The sequence below is a fragment of the Alligator mississippiensis genome, chromosome 14 (genome assembly GCF_030867095.1).
Source record: "Alligator mississippiensis isolate rAllMis1 chromosome 14, rAllMis1, whole genome shotgun sequence".
In the NCBI taxonomy this organism is placed as follows: Eukaryota; Metazoa; Chordata; order Crocodylia; family Alligatoridae; genus Alligator; species Alligator mississippiensis.
The window spans coordinates 42,520,388-42,543,033 of record NC_081837.1 but is presented as its reverse complement, the minus strand read 5'-3'; the positions used below and the strand labels follow the sequence as shown (position 1 = coordinate 42,543,033).

The following is a 22,646-nucleotide window of genomic DNA, read 5'->3' as shown; positions in this document are numbered from 1 at the left end:
TGTTTTCTCTACATACCTCGAGATAGCAGGGACTCATGATTGCTGCAGTGCTGGGGTGGATGGAGTGTCCCACAGAAGCACTGGGGGCTCCCCAGCACACTCGGCAGCAGACCCGGAAGTGGACACACACAACTACATATCACACACACATACATTTTACAACAACAACTTGTAACAGGGGTTTTCAACCTTTTTTAAGGATTGGTTGGTTCCCCCCTCCCCCCCACCCCCGACTGTATCCCCTTCTGGGGGTCAGGCAGTGAGCAGGGGGGTCCCTCCACAGCCAGTCAACAAGCAGGCAGTGAGGGGGCCCCCCTGGCGGTGTGTACTCGGGCGCGAGGAAGCCTCAGCGCTTCCCAAGTACCCCCACTTCTCCACGCCATTGCCATGTACGCTCTGGGGCCTTGCCAAGTACCCCCAGGGGTACGTGTATCCCCGGTTGACACCCCCCATTTTACAACAGAAGTCTTTTGACTAATTACTATACACACAGAGATAGTCATTATTCCAGAATAGTGTCCCTTAAATTACACTGCTTTGAGAATAATTATTCTGAATACATTTTTGTCTGGAAGAGCACTATCATCAGCAGATTTCAAAGCATTTTAGATCAGCAACAGTTTGGAGAAATCTGGTAACTCCTTGATGCCCCAGTGTGCCTCACCAGTCTCAGAAATCTGCAGGCAACAAGTGTTTGTGGACAAGCAGCAGGCACGCACAAGGGAGTTCAGTTGAAGAGCTACACTGGTGCTGTGCAACGGCTGAACTTGGCAACACTCCTGCAGCAGTTTATCCAAGGAAACGGCAGAAGTCCCATTCCATAGTAGAACTGCAAAGCTTTCCACCTTCTCTTGTAGCAGGTCCGGATAAGTGCATAAATTCCTCTGAGAATAGGACAGAAATGCTTCCATGCAATTCCCAGCAACTATTGGCAAAAAAAGAAAGCAAAATTCTCAATGAATGTGTCTGCGGTGGATCAGGGATCATTTTCAATGGGGGACGCAACACAAAAAAGGCAGCGTATAAAGGCCGATAGGGTTCAATGCCATTTCTTTTCTGTATCGGTATCCTGAGCAGAACAAGCGACAGCGAAGGCTGGTTTACATTATGGACCACAACAGCCACAGGCTTTCCCACAGCTTTACAACCAAAGTCATCATGCAAACAAACAAGCCAGCAGTTGAAGGAAGATAGTATACAACCCATGATCACCATTCTGGAAAGATGCTTATGGGCATGTCAGCCTTCAGAGCCTGCTCCATCATCCAGCATTCACAGGAAGCTTGTGGAACTCAACGCGTGCCCTGCTTGCAGCTCCAACCAAGCCAAGAGCAACAGAAAGGGGCAGAACTCCACCTCTTAAGTGGCTAAGTGCAATGAAATTCCCAAGAGAGATTTGATTCTGCCCTGCCCGAGTCCCTCAGCTACTTCCGCAACATGCTGTCATCTCGGTCTTAATGCTAGAGCCCAGATAGCAGAGAGCCAGGGACCCGTGCCCCTTGACAGTAGCTCTTCTTCAAGGACTCAGGCAGCGTAGAAGAGGATCACAGCCAGCCAAGAAATGAAAATCCTTATAGTATTCACAGTAAAAACATATGATACTTCAGTTTAAACACCCAGAGGGGAAAGAAAGTTTCTCCCAGAGGATTCAAGGGAAAGCAGGCATATTCCCCTCACCTAACTGAGCTTACATTAGAACAAGTCAAACTTGGCACCTTTCACCACAATTTTGATATAATGATGCTACAGCAAGTGATCTGGAAATAACTCCATACCTCCTACAGAACAAATGAAGATTCCTGTTTGGTTGTGTCAGCAGCATTGGGTGGTGTATTTGCATTTGCATGGCATTTGCTGAAACATAAATCAATTTAGTTTTCAAAGAAATGACAGATTTAAAAGAATGACTGGAAATAAAATTATATCACCTCACAACTAGAATTTTTGTGCCTGTTACAAGTTGGGAAGCCTACATGAAGACATCAGTGGTCTCAGGAACAACATCAGCACACATAGAGATGAGTTAGTTAATTTTTTCAGGACTGCATGGAAGGAGGAAGAAAGCTTTCTGTTCTTGATTATTCCATTTTCTCTCTTTTTAAAGCTAAGCAAAACTTTCCAGGCAAAAAGTATATACCCAACATGAATATTTCTCTTAACAAAAACTATTCAAGAATTCATATTCAATTGTTTTAACTGAAATTCAATTCTGACTTTTAGACTTTTCAAAGTCTAAATATTTTGACTTTTCAGCTTCTACTATCAGTTGGTTTTAAAATATAGTGATATTTGACTTCATAAAAAGTGACAACACTCACACACAGGTAGACCAGATTATTTGGGGGTTAAGCAACCAGAAAATGATCATATTTACCTATTTACTTATTTATTCATTTTGGAGACAAAACATGCATTCATGTAATGTAAACGACCTCTCTTACAGTCCCATAAATGCCACAGAGCAAATCTTGGGGAGGCCATATCATTAATATTTCAGATAGTTGAAACGAAAAAATAAAAATAAAAAAACCCCAGAAACACACATTTCTCCAATGTTTTTAAATAGCATACGACAGAAAAGATAAACAGGCTCCTTCCCTAAAGGCCTTCTCTCAAACCAAGGGGAAACACCACCAAAACCTGGCCCTTAAATTTAATTTAAGGAGTCCAGTGGTGGGAGGCTTTTTCTTTTGAATACAGCATGAAATGAGTATGGCAGTGAACTCTCAGCAGCCAGTGAGTCACCAGATTACACTACTGATGACCTCTTCTATTTTCTGCCAGGGCTTCTTGCATTTTTAGATTATGATTTATTGAAACAATTTACCAGAATTACATCTATGCAGCTAGGCCATAGTGTACGCACACAAGGAAACAAATGGACGTTTACAGAGTGCCTCACCCATCTTTCTTCCGGCAAATAATTCTCCCGATCACGGCCAGAAGGACAAACAGCAACGCTGCCCCTAAGGTTCCTGAACAAACAGAAGTACACAGTATTAGTCAGCCAAATGGGTTGAAGACGCATGGAAATGTGGGTATTGGCCCTGCAGTGTGTGAATTGCCATGATATCCCTAAGCGAAGTATGAAAGCGAACAGAGGAGATACAACCTTCCTCCACCGGCAGAACAGCGTGCTGGGCTGTTGCATACAGTTGTGTTGTTAACGTTCCAGGGTGTTCCCCTACCAGGCTTGGATCTTTAGCCAAAAGCCAACCTCCTGGGTCCTGAATCCAAAAGGCTCCGTAATAGTGAAGTAATTTTCTGATGATACTTCATGGAACATGTGCTCATACTGGCACAAAGAACTGGAGTTTTCCATTCTTCCCAAAGGGATCAGCAAGCACAACCCACCATTCAGAGACCAGAGCATTTCAAGCCATAGAAACTGAGGGGAGCAACTGTGTTCTGACATATCAAAACTAGAAGACCTGAACTGACAAGCCAGCTGCTTGAGAGAATACCACACAGCAAAGCTGCAGAATGCAGCGGTGACCAAAATCAGGGCCAAAATGACTTTGCCATGTGTTTGGCTGTTTTTGTGAACTAGGCAATGGAAGTGTGGTCCCACTGGACTCCACCTGGGAGGGAGGGAACCTTTGAACTAAGGCCAGCTGATTACAGAAGGAATATCCTCTTGGTACAGATACGCAAGGGTTTGAGAGCAGAGACCCTGAATGTGCAGGAACAGTGGACCAGATCCTCAGCTACACTAACATGGATTAGCTCCACCAAAGTGATAGAGCAACATCACTTCACACCAGCTATGGGTACAGCCTCAGATGTTTTTGATAAGCTACTCACCAAAGACTTGTAGGACAATGGTATGGGAACCTGGAGAGGAAAAAACAAACACATAGATAGAAAGAGAACAACTGAGCTGCTTTGCCATACAACAGGAATTCCAGCCCTGCCACTCCCCTCAACAGCATTTAAACAGTGTCTGTATCCTGGTCACATGGGGTCTTTAATTGGAGAGGTCTAGAACATGGGCTTTGCAGAAATTCACCCCATATTCTCCCAATGTGCAGAAAGGCCCTTGCAACTTTGAAAGGGAAAACAACCACTGACATGCAAAGGAGAAAGCGCAGCGCTGTTCTGCGTGGCTGGGCCAGGAAGCAGCTTGTGCCGCACACCTGCTGCAACAGCTGCTCAGACGGTGGCAAGGGCTTGGGAGCAGGTCTCATGCACACAACTGAGGTACAAGTCTATCCTATTGCTTGGGAGACTGCCTGGTGGGGTACATTCAGGCATCTAACTTCCTCAGGTAGTTTTGAACTGTCCACCCTAACTGCAGTGAGCCTCACAAAGTGACTTGGGTGTCATGAAGAGTTTCTGGTACGAAGCTCTCCACACAGGAAACCTGAAGCTACAACACGACAGTGGTTGGTGGCCCCATTCACACAGTCCAAAGCAAGCTGCATGAAGACAACGGATTACACTGTAGCTCACTTCCTGTGCTCCCAGACCTGAGGTTTGTCAACACATGGAAACTGCACTGGTTTATCTTGCATCAGAATTTAAACAGAGCTAGTCACCTGGGTGCAGAACTTGGTGAAGTTCAGAAATGATTCTTGCAGTACAAGTGCAACCTGAGAGGCTGGGAGTCAGAATAGCATCAGGTAAGGCGGGCCCACCCTGGGCACCAACGTAACTAAACTCCTATAAAACACTCCTCTAATTAATCCAGTGCCTCTTTGCACGTGAACAACACATAAGCCTTCTCAGTGCCAGTGTCCTCAACCAGCTGCAATAAGGGAAACTCAATAGCCTGTTTTGTGAGCTCTGTTTTCACCAGGCTCCAGACAGACAGGGATGCAGTTGCATATTCTCAAGAGGCAAAATTCATTTCAAACTCCCTGCACTTCTGCTTTACCATTAGGTGGAAGAATAACACAAGCATCTGAGGTGCAAATCCCAACCTGCTGCTCTTCCGTTTTTTTGGCCATGTCTGGGTGAGAGGGTTGCCCCACCTGGCAGTACTACCCTCATGCACCATGTTGCTGTATGCAGGAGGCCTCCTAAGACACCTAAGTGGTGTCAATCACTGATATCTTTGGAATGAAAAAAGAAGCAAGTAGAACATGAATGCGTCTGTACAATGAGGGAGAGGTCGACTCCAAGTTCCAGATGCTGTAAAATTAATAGCTGCCACTCCAACATGGTCAAAGCCAGGCTCACAGCTATAATTTACAGGCATTCCTGGGGTGAAAACTCTCAAGGACTGGCCACTCTGTTTCCCCTTGGTGATATGTGAAGGAGGGTGACACTGGAGTGCTAGAGAGAAGGAAGAATGCATGTCAAATGAAAAAAAAAATGTTGTTACAGGCTGACCTCCAAGAGGAAAAGGAGCTAGCATAATTATAATTAAGTCATGGCCAAGAAAAAGGCAGAGGTGCACACACACGCAAGGGATATAGTCATCCACCTACTGTGAAGTGTGGCAAAGTAGGCGGTTGCCTATGGAAGCTTACACAGTTGTGAACCAGTTGGTCTACAAGGTGCCAACCAGCCCTGCCTTTCACCTATTCCATCTTCTGCCCCACGCACCTTCTCCAAATATTACTTGTGTGAGGATTACATCACATGTAGACACGTCCCTTGCTGCCACCAATCCGAGTGAACAATTTCTACCATATCTGTCAAAAGGAATTCCAGGCATCTTGGATGATTTAATGTCTCAGCTGTGGTCTCCTTGAGTTCTCCTACCTTGGGAGCAGGTGCAATTATGTGGGCAAAGCTGGTCAGGATTCCTTCCTTAATGAATAATCCTTTGGTTCTGTTTCTGAGTGGGGGAGGGCCCCAACACACTGGATTCCCAGGCCAGGGGTTTATTTTTGCCTCCCAGCACAGCCCTGCCACTCTGTGTTCAGAGCTGGATCCAAGGCAGCTGGCCAACACAGCCTTAGTCACACCTACCTGGTTCACAGACGGGGACTGCAGGAGCCCACGTGCCATCATCTTGGCACTGAGCCTCCTGCGTGCTCTTCAGGGTGTATCCAGGATCACACTCAACCAGAAGAGTCTCTCCGGGGCTGTAGGCAGGTTTCAAGTCACTTATATTTCCATGCCAAACTTCTGGGGCTCTACAACCAGCTGATGAAACTGAAAGCACAATTAAGATTTTTCTATCTCTTGTCTTCCCCTTGCACCTATTTCTCATGAGACTGTACTACCTAGGTCAGAGGGCAAACTACTGGAACTTCAGGCTGCTGCTACAGGATAAGCACAACCATTTTCACTTCCAGACCCCTCTTACACATACAGCTGCACCCATTTAACCTGATCCTTTTAGTTAAATTTATGTAGTCTTTTAGCCAAAAGATGCATCACAGGTGGGCATAGCCACATCTAAGGGAATGCTGCCTCCTTCATGGTCCATTGCTATCACTCAGGTCAGCCAAGAGCAGCCTCCTGCAAATGCCATCAGGGCACCAACTTTGTCACCAATCCGAGTGAACAATTTCTACCATATCTGTCAAAAGGAATTCCAGGCATCTTGGATGATTTAATGTCTCAGCTGTGGTCTCCTTGAGTTCTCCTACCTTGGGAGCAGGTGCAATTATGTGGGCAAGGCTGGTCAGGATTCCTTCCTTAATGAATAATCCTTTGGTTCTGTTTCTGAGTGGGGGAGGGCCCCAACACACTGGATTCCCAGGCCAGGGGTTTATTTTTGCCTCCCAGCACAGCCCTGCCACTCTGTGTTCAGAGCTGGATCCAAGGCAGCTGGCCAACACAGCCTTAGTCACACCTACCTGGTTCACAGACGGGGACTGCAGGAGCCCACGTGCCATCATCTTGGCACTGAGCCTCCTGCGTGCTCTTCAGGGTGTATCCAGGATCACACTCAACCAGAAGAGTCTCTCCGGGGCTGTAGGCAGGTTTCAAGTCACTTATATTTCCATGCCAAACTTCTGGGGCTCTACAACCAGCTGATGAAACTGAAAGCACAATTAAGATTTTTCTATCTCTTGTCTTCCCCTTGCACCTATTTCTCATGAGACTGTACTACCTAGGTCAGAGGGCAAACTACTGGAACTTCAGGCTGCTGCTACAGGATAAGCACAACCATTTTCACTTCCAGACCCCTCTTACATATACAGCTGCACCCATTTAACCTGATCCTTTTAGTTAAATTTATGTAGTCTTTTAGCCAAAAGATGCATCACAGGTGGGCATAGCCACATCTAAGGGAATGCTGCCTCCTTCATGGTCCATTGCTATCACTCAGGTCAGCCAAGAGCAGCCTCCTGCAAATGCCATCAGGGCACCAACTTTGTCACCAATCCGAGTGAACAATTTCTACCATATCTGTCAAAAGGAATTCCAGGCATCTTGGATGATTTAATGTCTCAGCTGTGGTCTCCTTGAGTTCTCCTACCTTGGGAGCAGGTGCAATTATGTGGGCAAGGCTGGTCAGGATTCCTTCCTTAATGAATAATCCTTTGGTTCTGTTTCTGAGTGGGGGAGGGCCCCAACACACTGGATTCCCAGGCCAGGGGTTTATTTTTGCCTCCCAGCACAGCCCTGCCACTCTGTGTTCAGAGCTGGATCCAAGGCAGCTGGCCAACACAGCCTTAGTCACACCTACCTGGTTCACAGACGGGGACTGCAGGAGCCCACGTGCCATCATCTTGGCACTGAGCCTCCTGCGTGCTCTTCAGGGTGTATCCAGGATCACACTCAACCAGAAGAGTCTCTCCGGGGCTGTAGGCAGGTTTCAAGTCACTTATATTTCCATGCCAAACTTCTGGGGCTCTACAACCAGCTGATGAAACTGAAAGCACAATTAAGATTTTTCTATCTCTTGTCTTCCCCTTGCACCTATTTCTCATGAGACTGTAGTACCTAGGTCAGAGGGCAAACTACTGGAACTTCAGGCTGCTGCTACAGGATAAGCACAACCATTTTCACTTCCAGACCCCTCTTACATATACAGCTGCACCCATTTAACCTGATCCTTTTAGTTAAATTTATGTAGTCTTTTAGCCAAAAGATGCATCACAGGTGGGCATAGCCACATCTAAGGGAATGCTGCCTCCTTCATGGTCCATTGCTATCACTCAGGTCAGCAAAGAGCAGCCTCCTGCAAATGCCATCAGGGCACCAACTTTGTCACCAATCCGAGTGAACAATTTCTACCATATCTGTCAAAAGGAATTCCAAGCATCTTCGATGATTTAATGTCTCAGCTGTGGTCTCCTTGAGTTCTCCTACCTTGGGAGCAGGTGCAATTATGTGGGCAAGGCTGGTCAGGATTCCTTCCTTAATGAATAATCCTTTGGTTCTGTTTCTGAGTGGGGGAGGGCCCCAACACACTGGATTCCCAGGCCAGGGGTTTATTTTTGCCTCCCAGCACAGCCCTGCCACTCTGTGTTCAGAGCTGGATCCAAGGCAGCTGGCCAACACAGCCTTAGTCACACCTACCTGGTTCACAGACGGGGACTGCAGGAGCCCACGTGCCATCATCTTGGCACTGAGCCTCCTGCGTGCTCTTCAGGGTGTATCCAGGATCACACTCAACCAGAAGAGTCTCTCCGGGGCTGTAGGCAGGTTTCAAGTCACTTATATTTCCATGCCAAACTTCTGGGGCTCTACAACCAGCTGATGAAACTGAAAGCACAATTAAGATTTTTCTATCTCTTGTCTTCCCCTTGCACCTATTTCTCATGAGACTGTACTACCTAGGTCAGAGGGCAAACTACTGGAACTTCAAGCTGCTGCTACAGGATAAGCACAACCATTTTCACTTCCAGACCCCTCTTACATATACAGCTGCACCCATTTAACCTGATCCTTTTAGTTAAATTTATGTAGTCTTTTAGCCAAAAGATGCATCACAGGTGGGCATAGCCACATCTAAGGGAATGCTGCCTCCTTCATGGTCCATTGCTATCACTCAGGTCAGCCAAGAGCAGCCTCCTGCAAATGCCATCAGGGCACCAACTTTGTGTGGTAAAAAACACACATGAGAGGCTGAGGTTGTACTCAGTCCATCAGAGCCTGAGCCTGGATATCTGCTGAAAGTGCTGCGAGACCTTTTTATTGGGGCATGCAGATGGGACAGCAGGGCAGGTTAAGTTCTGGGGCACTGTCTCAGGAATTTGTTCCTTTATCAAGTACTTCATTTTACTGATTCCATTCAACTATTAATATAAACTAGCGCTATGATTAATTATCATGCAACAGGGTTAGAAATATCCAGGTACATTCTGGAAGCCATTCAGCATTGAGATTGGGGGATACAACTGTAATTCCAATGAAGGTGGTAGAGATCCTCTAGCCACCAGGAATTTGGCCAACGTATCGTGGCTGTTTAGTCTTCAGCTGGGAAAGCTGCTGAATCAGTGGCTAGTCCCAAAGTTCTCTGGGGAAAATCCTACTGTGCGTCTGCCACAATGAAAGAGTCAAAAAGCAATAACGAATAGAGCTAACATACCTTTACAGTGGGGGATGGGGTCGGTCCAAAATTTGGATGCTGTACAATTAATCTGTGCCCTTCCCATCAGAGTGTAGCCAGGGTCGCAGGAGTAAGTGACAGATGTTCCAATGGTGAAAACGCGGCCCTGGCCGCTGTGCTTCCCATTGGCGATGGCTGGAGGATACAAGCACTGCTTCCCTGTGGACAGAGGAAGAGCTTTGTTGACAAGCATCAACCAGCATTGAGCGGGCGCAAACATCAAAGCGCATCGTCTCAGTGAAAGCCAGGTGGGCATAGAACCACACTGAAAGGTCTGTAACCAGTAAAGGGTTTCCTACCCATGTTCTCTGTTTTCTTTTCCTCTTACCTATGTTCGGCTCAGAGGAAGGAAGTTGCACCTGAAAACAAATAATTCTTCCACATAAGCTTACATTGGGTACCAAGAAGCAAACCACAGCATTATGCCATCTCAAGCACCAGTCACATTTAGACACGGCTAGCAAGCTGTAGCTAGTTCTGTGGTACTCACATATTTTGTCTTTTGAGACACCATTTTTGTCTTTTGTGACCATGTCTGATATTTTTTTAAACGGAAAGAGTGCAAATGCCCATTCTAATGGGGAAAGGAATATTTCTAACTTCACCTGCTCTGCAATTACAGCTCCTCTGTCAGTGCCTCAAATGCACCATTTCCCCAGCAAACCTTCTCGAGCATGACTCAGTCCCTGCATCACATGAACCATGAAAAATTCTTCAAAGCTCTCGCTAATATGAAGGCCCCTGAGAGCTCAACTTTGGCAGAAATCTCAAATTTGTGCATTTTTCCTGAACCTAACCTTTCTTGGCTTAAACGAGCAGAGGAGGAAGATTGCAAACTGACGTATCACCTGTCTTTTGACACTCCGGGGCAGGCCCACTCCACTCCCCATTTTTCTCATCCTTCGTGGTGCAGTAAATAAAGTCCTCTCCAATGAGTGTGTATCCCTTGTCACACGTGTAAGTCACAACTGACCCATAAACAAAGTCACTTGTGAATGTGCCGCTGTGCCTCCCACGAGGGATATCTGGAGGTGGAAGACAAGGAATATCTGGAGAGACAGAGAGGATTGTTTTAAAATCAACACTAGCAAAGCAGCTGCTTCAGTTGCCTGTTGTGCACCAATGTTTTGCAAGCCACAAAACTGGCACTTCCCAAAAGTACACCCGTCACACACACATACATGTACACCCCAGAAATTGGACCCAGGAAAAACGCCTTTACAAAAGCTTTCATTTTAATGAGCTGGTATTTCAGATGAACATTTTTATTGTTGAACTATTCCCCATCAGTTGTAGTGGTGACCTACTTACTTTGACAAATGGGTACATCACCACTCCATCTAACAGTCTTGTCAGAAATCTCACATCGCCTTTGATCCTTTCCAATCAATCTGTACCTAGAGTTTGACAGGAGGGTTATTAGCTGGTTTCAGCTCATACAGCTTAACTCCTAACTTTTCAGCCCCAGGAAGCGGCCACCAATACTCCTATTTTTAAGCTACAATTCAAAAGGCCAAGATTTCTCACCGGCTCAGACTTCTCCAACAGCCAGTCCTTGGCACAGAATCCTTTGAAGGCCCAATGCACTGGTATTCTTGGATCTAAGGACTTACGTCTCCATGCTGCACCCACAACTCCAGTCCTCCTCCCAATATCAGCTGCATTTTCCCTCAACACTCAAGCACAACTGACAATTCAATTTCCCTTGGGATTTTTTTTATTTTGCCTGCTGTAGTAGGATCTCATCTTCTGACATACTTCAATGGATATGTTTTTCTTGCAGGAGAGGGCCCAGCAGTCTTTTACAGTAGGATACTGTGATATTCAACAGGCACAAGTCAGAAGACTTCTGATTTATCAGTTGCCCAATAATCTTTACTGTAAATCACACATGAGCTCCTGGCCAAAGAAATCCATAGACACAGACATCATGCTGTGAAACTGCAGATCTCACAAGAGTTCATTAGATGGCTGCTGCCCTAGGCAGTATCTGTGAAAAGAGTCTTTCTGTACTCCAAGTTTATTCATTTTCCAGTCATACATGACATTTCTTGGTGTGAGATCAGCAGGGATCCTGGTTTTCTCTGATAAAAAATAATCCCCAATTTTTGGATTAAAAAAGTAACCTCAAATCACATTTTTCTGCAATTAAAACGAAACACCACACACACACACACACTGGTGTTTCATTTTAATCACAGAAAAATGTGGATTTGGGGTTACTTTTTTAATCCAAAAATTGGGGATTATTTTTTATCGGAGAAAACCAGGATCCTTGGATATCAGGCCAGCACTATTCCACTGACCCCTTGCTTTTCATGTCTGCTGCTGTGACATGATTCCCTTTTGCCACCCCATGATCAGTTTGGGAAGTAAGAAATTAGAGGCATACAGTCCTTCCTGTCACAGTGATGCTAAATCTTCGCGGGGCCTCTCTTCCATGCAAATAGCCCTTGTGCTCAGCTGGCCAGGCTGAAAAGAAACATTTCAAAATAAATGATGGAGCCTAGACAAGAAAGAAAAGGCCCCGTCCCAGCACACCTTGGGCTGGATAACTCCCAACCACATGCTCAGGGAGCCTGACACTCACCCTTCGTTACAACTGTAGGTCACTGCTGATCCAAGGAAGGCATCTGTCATAATAATTCTTCCATTTGATGGTTCTTCTGGAATACTACATGATTTTTCTGGGTCAGAACAAGGACAGAATTAGGCTTCTTCCTTTCAGTGTGCTGCAGTTACCCAAAAGGCTTGCTCACAGTTAAAGCCACCTGCACAATGGTGATTTTGAAGAGCACAGAATTTGACAGCCTATTCTGAACAGATAGTTAGTTATCTTTGACTCATTTTACAAGTGAGGCCACGTGACTGCTTCGAGCAGAGGGTTGGACTATTTGGCCTCCTGAGGTCCCCTCCAACCCTTGTTTTCTGTGATCCTATGACTGGCTAGGATGGCAGCAGGCATGATGTACAGGCATTGCAGGGATGAAAAGCACTGAAAACCGGCCCCTGCTGTTCCTAGTGGCCATTCCTGTTGAGGGGGGACACTGTCAGACTCAGGGGTGGGAAGAAAACCCTAACTGACAATAACTAACATCCCTTACCGGCAGACTGGAAGGCATAAACTAGTTAAGAGCATATCATCTCTCCACCCCACTGCCTACTTGTAACTGAACTGAATGCTCTTGTGCTGTATGCTCGCTGCTACAACATAGTGAAGAGGAAACATCTGCCAAAGGACTGATTTAGAAACCTTGACAAAAACTGGTCAGTTTTTGATCTGCTATCAAGTCTTATTCTCAAAACTTCTAATAGCAGCCCTGGAGATCACTAATAACTACCTTGAAAATGACAGGAGCTGGACAGATTAAGGGCTATGATACCAGAACACTGCCAATCCTGTGACCTCAATGTTTTAGCACTTAATGTACTCGGTTACACTGAATACTAATGTGTAGCCCTTTTCCACTCCTCTGGCTCTGCATCTAAACAGAGAAAACTGCAAAGCGCGGTCCTAGAGCACAGCTGGTATACGACTCCTGAAGACACCACTAAGGGACGTGGCTAGTGACAGAAAACCAGCACGACCAAGAGCGAGGGAGAGGCAGTGGACATCGTTTTGGTTAGGCAATTTCCCTCTGCCTCCTTCCCCAACAAGTGCAGAATCACCCACCTTCGCTGAATGGGACACCTCCACTGACAGCCTAGTGGAGAAGGAGTCTCCTTACTGCACCCTCTGAACTCAAGAAAAAGCAGCAAGTTGCAGGCTCCAGGGAACCCCGGGACCCAGGGAGCTGTGCCGGTAGACAAGCCCTGAAGGACACCCTGTTCCTTCCACTTCACCAACTAGGATCCACCTGCTACTGGGGTGGGAGCGGAAGCGGGAGCGGGGGCAGAAGACCAGTGCCCCAGGGGCAGAGAAGCCTGTGTGCACCAAAGGACAGCCTTGGGGTCAGCAGGGCAAGCTCTGCCCTGGGACCCACTTTGGGTTATTCCTCCCAAGCTGCAGGCTCCCTGCAAGAGGTCAGAGCGGAGGAGTCTCCAGAGGGCCAGTGGGGTGCATGGCTAGAGCAGAGCATGGGGCGCACCTACCCTTGGCGCTCCTGGATATGACGATGAGAGCCAGCAGCACCAGGACCCTCGGTACCCAGAGACAGCACAGCAGCATCACGGCAGCACCAGCTGGGGATGCTTCTCACTGCACAGGGCATGGGCTGTGACAAGGCTGCGACTGGGTGGACCCCGAGGCCCTTCACTTGCAGCCGCAGCTCCTCCCTTCCACTGCGCTCAGAGTCTGCTGCGGCTGGGCCTAGCAGGCACCAAAGTCTGAAGGGAAAGCCCGTACCCAGCCCTGAGCTCTGACTCAGGTTCACTACTGCGAGGGCACAAGGGTTCTCTGGAAAGTCTCTGCCTTCACAACCAGCACTGTGGTCAGGGCATATCAGTCCCCATCTGGTTCCTGAGTCTCACTTGCTCTTAGTCAGAGCATCAATTCTTTTTAAAGAGGCCAGGAATAGAAGCAGATGTAGTCCCAGAGGAAGTTGGGCGCAGCTCCGCCTAGGCCCAGACATGGCTTTTTCCTCCGCTGCCTCCTCCTGCACCAACGCCTTGTTGGTCCAGCTCCAAACCTTCTGTTTTGTGCATTCACTGGGGCAGGGACTGGTCTCCTCTCATCTCGAACAGGCTCAGAAGACTTTGCTAATATCAGCAGGGGGCTTAGATGCTTAGAAGGCAGGGCAGATGCACCCTTTTATAGACTAGCTAACTATCAAAGGGTCGCCCCATTGCTTGTTGCAGTCATTTAATCCCCTTTCCTGTAGAGGTACATTTCTGAGGATTCCCTTTGCCATTCTTCAGGGCTGGATCTGGCTCCCATGCAGGATTAAAGACTCCTAGTAGCATTTTCACAGCCCTCTGCTTTGGGCAGAGCTGCAGGTTCTTTCTCCTTTCCTGCTGCCTCTATAACTCTTCCGCTGCAGATACTTTCAGTGGCTGTCAGGTCCAGCTGCAGAACACCTATTGTGTTACAGCTGCTATTCTAGTTGTTGGAAATTGGATGAGAGATTTCAAGTCAAACCCCCATGTTAGACTTTTTTTTTTCTATTCTCTACCATCACTTTTAGAGCATGCACCCAAGACTACAGGTGAATGCATGTGAAACTGAAATTTCTGTGTTAAGGGACATCAGAAGCCACAGGCATGCAGCTGTGAAAACAGAGCAGGAAGTGGGAGGAGTCCTTCATCAGAAACTGTTTTTTTCTTGAATAAACAGGCTTGGCATTTTAGCCATTCTCCCTGCAAGGTAACCTCAATACGTGTGCCATCTCTTTTCCAACCGCTTTGTTACTCCCAACAATATTAAGACATGCCGGTCTTCCAGCTTAATAGATTGACAGATACTAGGGAGGGAACTCCTGTAGCCACCAGAGTGAACCTCAAGCAAAAAAGGAACTTAAATCTTCCAAAGTGCACGTCTCGTCCTTGCACAAAACTTGCAGCATTTGCCAGATATTTCTCTGCGTTTTGTTTAGCCTGGCCTGCAAGCTCTGCAGGGTGGGGGCCTGCTCAGTTTTCATGTCGAAAGGATTGTACAAACAATGAATAGCGAGTTCTCAGCAACAGAACAATAATGTATGAAATACAGTTAGATGCCAAGGAAATCTGCAGTGACCACCAAGACTCCTTAACTGTTGTTTGATGGTGTGATATATACTCCTGGGGACCTTGCAATAGGTACAAGCTGCATTAGGCCCAGGATGTGGACAGATGTAAGAATTGAACCATTCAAGTGTCCCTGTTTGGGAACTGGCTCACAGCTGTCATGGGTCAGTGCCCTGGTGGTCCAAGTAGAACGGGCACCTTGTAGGTGTGCAAGTGCTGTGGCTCTGACACCACGGGGTACGAGTGAGCATCCAGCCCTGCATGTATCTCAGTGGGCAAGTGGGAGTGGGGTAGAGAGGTGATTGCATCCACATTTTAGGAGTCCCAGGAGTCCTGTAGCTGAGGCCTTTTCACTTTGCTGCTTTCCCTTCTCTCCTAAATATGAGTTCGATCAAGTTCAGTAGTCTACACCTGACCAAAAGTTTCCAGTGTGCTTGCCTGACTTGGGGTGTTTACAAGGGGGCGGTGCTTGGACCCACACTTTTTGGGTTCCCCAGGACTAAGGGGGTATGACAAGGAGCTGCAGTCGAGCAGGGAACGAGGACATAGCCAGGTGTCAAAAAGATCATTTTTATTAAACAAGCAGTGCAAGGGAGCTCGTGGATAAAGTGCAAACCAAAAGGGAAAAAAAGAAGGGGGGAGCTGTAGAGTTCTAGCCACTTAACACCCAACCTGGCTGACCTGTGTCACGAAACACCCTGTATATCCACTCCTTTTTTTGGCAGAACAGGAGCAATGGTCTCAAGTTGCAAGGGACTTTTAAATTAGATATTAGGAAAGTTTCTCACTGGCAGGATAATGAAGCACTGGAACAAGGTACCCAGAGAGGCGATGGACTCTCCATCCTTGGAGGTGTTTAAGAGCCAGCTAGACAAAGCCTTGCTGGGATGATGTAGCTGGGGCTGGTCCTGCTTTGAGCAGGGGGCTGGACTAGATGTGACCTCCTGAGGACCCTTCCAACCCTCATTTTCTGTGACTGTAGGCAACACTGACTTGGTTCGCAATGAATCATTTCCAAAGAGAATTTCACTTTCCAGGTGCATTTCTGAACTTTTCCAGGCAGTTTTAAACCAGTTTAACAGGTTTGTACATAAGTCCGCTCCAGGTTTAAACTGCATTTAAACCAAGCTAGTGTGTTTTGGGTGTCCATACTCTTAGATTTAAATCTACAGACTTTCTGGTTATGGTCTGCCTGGTTTGGGGTTTCTGTTTTATGATTCAAAAAAATAATGTCCCTGGGAAAGCCTAGCTTCAGCAGAATCAGAATCCTGCTAGCGATGTACCAGTACAATTCCCTTATGTGGATGCCCTTCTAGGATACAAGTCTTTATCCCAGATCAGTTACTCTGGAAGCAGAGTTGTCAGTTATTCCAGAACGGCATCACTTAATTTACACAATTTAGAAAGTCATAATCTAAAGTAAAGACTGTTTTCTTCCAGAGAAGCACCTTCATCAGTAGATCTCAAAAACATTTTCCAAGGGGAGCCCACAGTATTAGCTAAAGGAAAATGTGATCAATCATAATCTCTCAAGGAAGAGCAAAACAAGCTGCAATGGTTTGCAGATGCAGCCTTCAAAAATGCTTTCAACAAGCATATAATATATGGGATGTTATCCAGTATTGCAAGATCAGACCATTTGCTATAGTTATGTGGCAGCACCTAGTTCTCGATGTGCAGGGTCTTTTAACTGTAGTTCATATTCGAGTTCAGGTTGTAAACCTCTGTGCACAGAAATGCAGCAAGCTCTCAAGTGAGAGAGGCATCATCTGTGGGCATTCATTTTGCATTGTAAAAGAATTTTAAATGGTCTTAAAAACCCTTGAAATTGATGTAAAAGAAATGGTTGTAGCTCAGTGAAGGGCCATATTGTAGCACCCTGTGTCAGAAAAGTGAGTAAAGCTGAAGAGACTGAGGCGCTGGGGTTAGTGTGCCCAGGGGTAAGGCAGCAACAAGTCACTGCCAAAGAAAAGGCTCCTTTCACCTCCCAGGCTCTCAGGAAGTCTTGCCAGGTTGGCTGTGAAACTGCTTCAGCAGGAAGCTCAGGAGTTGTTCTTTTGATTCCAATTCGAGGCAGAGAAATCACGAGCATTTGCTTTCTGTTCTGCAAAAGCAAGATGATCTGTGAAAGGGAAAGAAAGCCAGAGATTCATCTGGGGAGCCAGCATCTGGATGCTCCAGCACATCTTGCTTAGGCAAAAGTCTGCAGGCAAGAAGTGCTCATGGGCATCGAGTAGAAGTGTACAAGGAAGGTCAGTCCAGGAGCTACATCAACGCTGTGAGAAGGCTGAATTTTATAGCATCCTTGCCATAGTTTTACTCAGGGAAGCAGCAGCAGCAGCAGCAACTTGCATTGAATGACAAATAGCAAAGCTCCCCCTGCTCTCCCACGAGGAACATCTGAAAAAGAGCACGAACTGCTGACCAAGAAGGGGAAGAAAATACTTCCATGCAACTCCCAACCATTTGGAGCAAAAAAAAAGAAAGTTAAATTCCCCACAAATGAGCCTGGTGTGGAGAACAAGCAAATGCCTGGGCAAGATTGCTACCAGGCAGAGAGATCACCCACCATTACAAACAAAGCCAAAGTAAGTGTTTCGAGTCTCCTGGCCAAGTTCACGAACATGATGCTGAAATTATAAAAATGACTGTTTCCAGTAAATATTGGAGAACTTTTGTGCATTTCACAGAGAGAAATGCTCTCAAACCAGCCTCCTTGTTTAAGGCAGTGTTTAAAAACATTCAAAATCCATTCATATGCTGGCAGTGGGGTACACAATACAGAGAGGCTGTGTATAGGAAGTATAAAGACCGATAGCTGACCATGCCATTCCCCATCTGTATCAGCATCCTGAGCAGAGCAAGCAAGCATCCACTGCCACACACAATGAAGCAGGCAGAGACCTAAGCTGTTATTTCACAGCCTTTTTCTCACTCTCATTCAAGTGTGATTTGATTCTGTCCAGCTACTTTTACAACACACCATCATCTCAGCCCCGATGCTAGAGCCCAGAAAGCAAGGACTCACGCACTGTCCCCAGGCTCAAACAAGATCAAAGACGATAAAAGTGAGGTGCTTCAGTCCACTTAGGCACTTAGAAGAAGAACAGAATCTGGCTGACGGTGTTCCTGATAAAAACCTGTGTACCATTTGCATTCAGACACACAGAAGCATGTTTCTCCCCAGGGGATTAGGAGGAAAGCAGTCAGTTCCTGCTCATTTCCTACTCACCAATTAACTGAGCTTACATTACAGCAAATCAAACGTCATAGATTCCATAGACTTCATAGGCATTAGGGCTGGAAGGGACCTCACAAGAAGAAGTCAGCTAGGGTCAAAGGGTCCCTCAACTCTTTTCACCACAATTCCAATATTCTTACATTGAGGTAAATGATCTGAAATAAACCCATACCTGCTATGGTGCAAATGAAGACTTCTGATCAGTTATGACAGTCATGGGGATTGGGTGGTCATAGTTTTCATAGGTATGATAGTACCTGAACAATCAGGAAAAAGGAATACACATAAGAAATTGAGCTAGTTTTCCAAGGACAGGCAATTCCACTGCTTTTAAAAAGAGAGATGGCAAGCAAAATGAGGTACCGTCGCAACTGATTGCAGATATTTGTGCTTATGGTTTGGAAAGCTGTTCCAATGCTCACAGTAATCGCATCAGAGGACTACAACATGAATTAATTCACTCATGCCCACACATGCAAGGAAACAAAATGGAACTGTAGAGAGCCTCACCCTTCTTTTTTCTTAGAAGCAACTCTCCAAACAATGCCCATAACCAGTAGAACCAGCAGCATTGTAACTGAGACTCCTGAAAAAACAAGAAGGGCCCAGTGAAATGGATTGAAGGCACATAGAAATGTAATAATTGGCTTCTGCACAGTGTTAGTAACCTCAAAAATCCCTGATGAAGCAAAGTATGAATCTGAGCACTGGGGGATATATTCCTTCGTTTGTAAAGTGGAGTGCTGGGTCATTGCTTAGCTTGTTAGCACTTTATGTTGCTCCCCTACTAGGCTTGGATTTTTTTATGCAAAGGCCTAATTCCTGGTTACTGAATTCAAAAGGCCTTATTCGCAACAAAGCAATTTGTCTGGTGCTGCTTCAGTACAGCACCTGCATTCATAGTGGCACAAAGAAATCAAGAAGCACAGCCTACCATTTAGAGCCCAGGGCACTTCAAGCCACAGAAACTGAGAGAAGTGACACTGTTGTGATTAATCAAAACCACAAACTTGAACAACTGAGCCAGTGAGTTCAGAGGAAATCACAAAGCACAACAGAAGAACGCAGAGGTGAACAACATCAGAGCCCCGGGGACCTTCCCACATCCCATTTGGCCACGCACCTGTTGTTGGGACCTAGACAACCTGAGAGGAGGGAGGCTTTGAACTAAGGCTGCCTGATTACAGAAGTAGTACTCCTTTGGTGCAAATGCATTGTTGGAGGCAAGCAAAGGTTTGACAGCAGAGATCCTGCTCTGCAAGGAAAGTGCAGGAAAAGCAGGCCAGACCCTCAGCTACACTAACATGGATTAGCTCCAACACAGTGATAGAGCTACATCCGTTCACACCGGCTGTGGGTACAGCCTCAAATGCTTTTGATACGCTGCTTACCTGTGACCGCTGAGATTGCACTATAGGAGCCAAGAGAAGGAAAAGCTGCAAAATAAAAAACAGACTTGAGAAGCTGCAAAATAAAAAACACCAGCCCCACCATTCCCTTCAGCAACACTTAAATATTTTCTCTATCTTGATCACGTGGGAGCTTTAATTGGAGAGGTCTAGAGCATGAGGTTTGCAGGAAATCTTCCCTGCATTCTCCTAATCTGTAGAAAAGCCCTTGCAGCTCTGAAAGGGAAAGTAAGCATTGACAAGCCAAAAGAGAAAGCTCGGCGCCGTTCCAGGTGGCTGGGCCAGGACGTTGGCATCTGCACACCTGCTATATCAGCTGCTCAGAGGCTGGCAAGGGCTTGGGTCTGGGTCTCATTCACACAGCGCTGAGCTACAAGGACTTCCCTACTGCTTGGAAGACTGCCTTATGCTGACACAGAGAGATACGTTGTAGGCAGGGATTACACATAGGGTCTTCAGGACTGCCTAAGGGAGTTGGGTGCTTAAATCCATCCTATACTTTTCTAGCCCCCACCTTAAATCCACTGAGCCCTAGAGTATCTTCTCTAGTGTAAGGAGGGACTACAAGGTTGTGTCTGTGCAATTTAAGAAACTGTGCCACACCTACACACAAGCATGCACTAATTTAACCCAAGTAGTAGTCATAGTAACCACAGTGAATATTCATGATTATATATAATATTGATAAATACATAAATGAATAACTAAGGGAAATAAGCCTGTGTTCCAAGACTCTAAGACTCCAGAATAAACAGGATGTGAATTGTAGATCATCTTTAGGGCAAATCTCATCTCAGCTTCCTTGCACTTCAGTTTCAACATTAGGTAGAAGACTAAATCCAAGCAACAGATATGCAATTTTTCTCTTTTGCTCTGGTTACTAAAGGCCAAATACTATACAAGTCTTTCACTGAAAAGCAGAGGCTGAACTCATCTTTCCATTTTGTCTCCACTCACCTGAGCTGCAGACTGGCATAGGAGGATCCCAGGACAAGTCATCTTGGCACTGAATTAAACTGCTGCCCTCCAACATGTAATCATCATCACATTGTATAGTAAGATTAGTCCCTATAGGATATGTCATTCCCATCATTGCCTTCCCAATACCTGGGACATCTGGGACTACACATCTCATCTCTGAAATTGGAATTCATCAGGTTAGTACCTCTCACAAATGATGGAAAACCAAGATGCAGAAGATGCATGTACAACCATTTCATTTTACAGTATTGCTCTCTCTCCCCTATCCCCAGGGTCATGTACTATCTGGCAGTGGGAAAAGCAGAGCTACTCAGGGCATAAGCCTGGCCCCTGCCAGTCACCGCAAGTGGGTGAGTTGCATCACAGTGCTGCCAGGAGCCCCTTGCTTCAACAGGGAAGATTCATAAGAAGCAAGCTGGGTCCCCTAAAGCCCTGTAGCAGAGCACAACTCTCAGACAAGCAGCTTAAGGGAACAGAGAGACCCCTGCAGAAGACTGTGGGCCCAGGGGATGGGATGCTTGCTGCACTCTATTAATATAAATGGAAAAAATAAAGCTGAAGTCCTGAAAAAAGAATCTGAACCAGGCCGAGCCGTTCCAGGGCTGAAGGAGCAAGGCCCACTTAGTTCAGTGGGAATACAGCCATGAACATCTACAAGGCCAGGGTTTACCCCTAGTCTTGCCAGCTCCGTGTTGTGCAGATTCACTCTCCTTGGTGCAAGCAGCTGCCATTTCACTACCGGTTGTTTGCAAAGCCCCGTTCACTACTAGAACTGTCTAGAATCAAATGGTGATGCCAGAATGTTTTTCCCCTAAAAACTGGGGCTTGAGGAGGGGTCAGAAATGCATTTAGTCTTTCCACGATGAATGTGTCAGGTTTTGTAATGTGATGTATTATAGAAAAAGGCCTTAGCTGGACGACACAATCAACTTACACCCAGATCTTAAGATATGTAAGTCATGCTTACCTGGGTTTTAGGCATCTAAGTCTCTAAGTATGATCCTATTCCTATTCCAGCCTTCTCAGGTCCCCGGAAAACCATTATTTCACCTACTTTTGCAATGCACCTTAGCCTTAAGATTAAAAAGACCCACTCACGCTTGCCCAATAGCTTAGTGAAAGGGGCAATTGTCACTTGGTGGTGGGAGTCCTGGACAAACAGGCATGCAAAAACCAGGGGGTCCCAAAGAAAGCAACTAAAATGGACCCTGACTCTAGCCCAGTGAGAAGAACCCTCCCCTAAATTAGAAGAAGTCTTTTTCCCCCCCGATGCTGCTACCCATTTTATCTAATGTCTATTTAATGCTTTCCTGAGGCAAGATGCATTTTTTTTAGACAAGTAGCTGCATAAGCTTCAACGTCTAGCAGGCAGATCAAGTGTCGGTTTTTAAAGTCATTCTTACATTACCGCTAGAGTGCTGGAAAGGGAGCAAGAAGGGCAAATAAGTACACTTGGCACCTTTACAGTATGGGATAGGGGGGACCCAAGTCCCGGAAGATGTGCACTGAGATGTTGCTTCTCCAATGAGCAAGAATCCCATGTCACAACTATGAGTCACTGAGGAACCGTAAGCAAATTCTTTCGAGTCCTGGATACTGCGGTTCCCATTGGCAATGGCTGGAGGTGCAGCACAACCTGAAAAAAAAAAACCCAGACCCAATAAATGTTGACATTAAACACTAATGGAAAGCTGAATCTGGTTAGCAAATCCATAGAAACGTGCCTTGTCGAAACACAAGGCAGCAACATCACATCCATCTAGGTCTACATATTTCCAGCTGAAAACCTCATTGTGGGTGTGTATGTCTGGGGAGGCCGGTACACAGTAAAAGAGGGCACGAATTTACAGCACATCCGCAAATCCACATGAACTCCTGACGTAGAACTGTGTGC

General features: G+C 46.2%; 2 protein-coding genes across 2 annotated transcripts in view; both read right to left on the bottom strand.

The window, feature by feature from the left end:
- Nucleotides 1-202: 202 nt before the first annotated feature.
- Nucleotides 203-13,740, bottom strand: LOC109286237 (complement receptor type 2). Its single transcript, XM_059717700.1, has 13 exons — nucleotides 13,553-13,740; nucleotides 12,051-12,147; nucleotides 10,772-10,857; nucleotides 10,309-10,509; nucleotides 9,440-9,619; nucleotides 8,428-8,613; nucleotides 7,592-7,777; nucleotides 6,756-6,941; nucleotides 5,920-6,105; nucleotides 3,805-3,834; nucleotides 2,903-2,975; nucleotides 1,776-1,854; nucleotides 203-925 (listed from the first exon to the last, which is right to left on the bottom strand). Exons 1-12 carry the CDS (start codon nucleotides 13,626-13,628, stop codon nucleotides 1,779-1,781), a joined length of 1,563 nt encoding a protein of 520 aa, XP_059573683.1. The 5' UTR covers nucleotides 13,629-13,740; the 3' UTR covers nucleotides 203-925; nucleotides 1,776-1,778.
- A 1,937-nt stretch (nucleotides 13,741-15,677) lies between these two features.
- The window catches only part of LOC106740510 (complement receptor type 2), a 35,844-nt gene continuing 28,875 nt past the window's right edge, over nucleotides 15,678-22,646 (bottom strand). The window contains exons 33-38 of the mRNA XM_059717571.1: nucleotides 22,212-22,388; nucleotides 20,729-20,908; nucleotides 19,754-19,798; nucleotides 18,873-18,948; nucleotides 18,535-18,619; nucleotides 15,678-17,243 (exon numbers count right to left, since the gene is read on the bottom strand). Coding sequence (XP_059573554.1) covers nucleotides 18,538-18,619; nucleotides 18,873-18,948; nucleotides 19,754-19,798; nucleotides 20,729-20,908; nucleotides 22,212-22,388 — 560 coding nt within the window. The 3' untranslated portion in view covers nucleotides 15,678-17,243; nucleotides 18,535-18,537. The remainder of the gene's footprint in view (nucleotides 17,244-18,534; nucleotides 18,620-18,872; nucleotides 18,949-19,753; nucleotides 19,799-20,728; nucleotides 20,909-22,211; nucleotides 22,389-22,646) is intronic.

What these genes read in the sequence shown, in the direction of transcription:
- LOC109286237 (XM_059717700.1), bottom strand. Translation starts at nt 13,628, where the DNA reads ATGCTGCTGTGCTGTCTCTGGGTACCGAGGGTCCTGGTGCTGCTGGCT. An exon ending in CATATCCAGGAGCGCCAAGG is followed by an intron (nt 12,148 to 13,552) that starts GTAGGTGCGCCC and finishes GTTCTGACCCAG; the next exon opens with AAAAATCATGTAGTATTCCA. An exon ending in ACCTACAGTTGTAACGAAGG is followed by an intron (nt 10,858 to 12,050) that starts GTGAGTGTCAGG and finishes GTCAAACTCTAG; the next exon opens with GTACAGATTGATTGGAAAGG.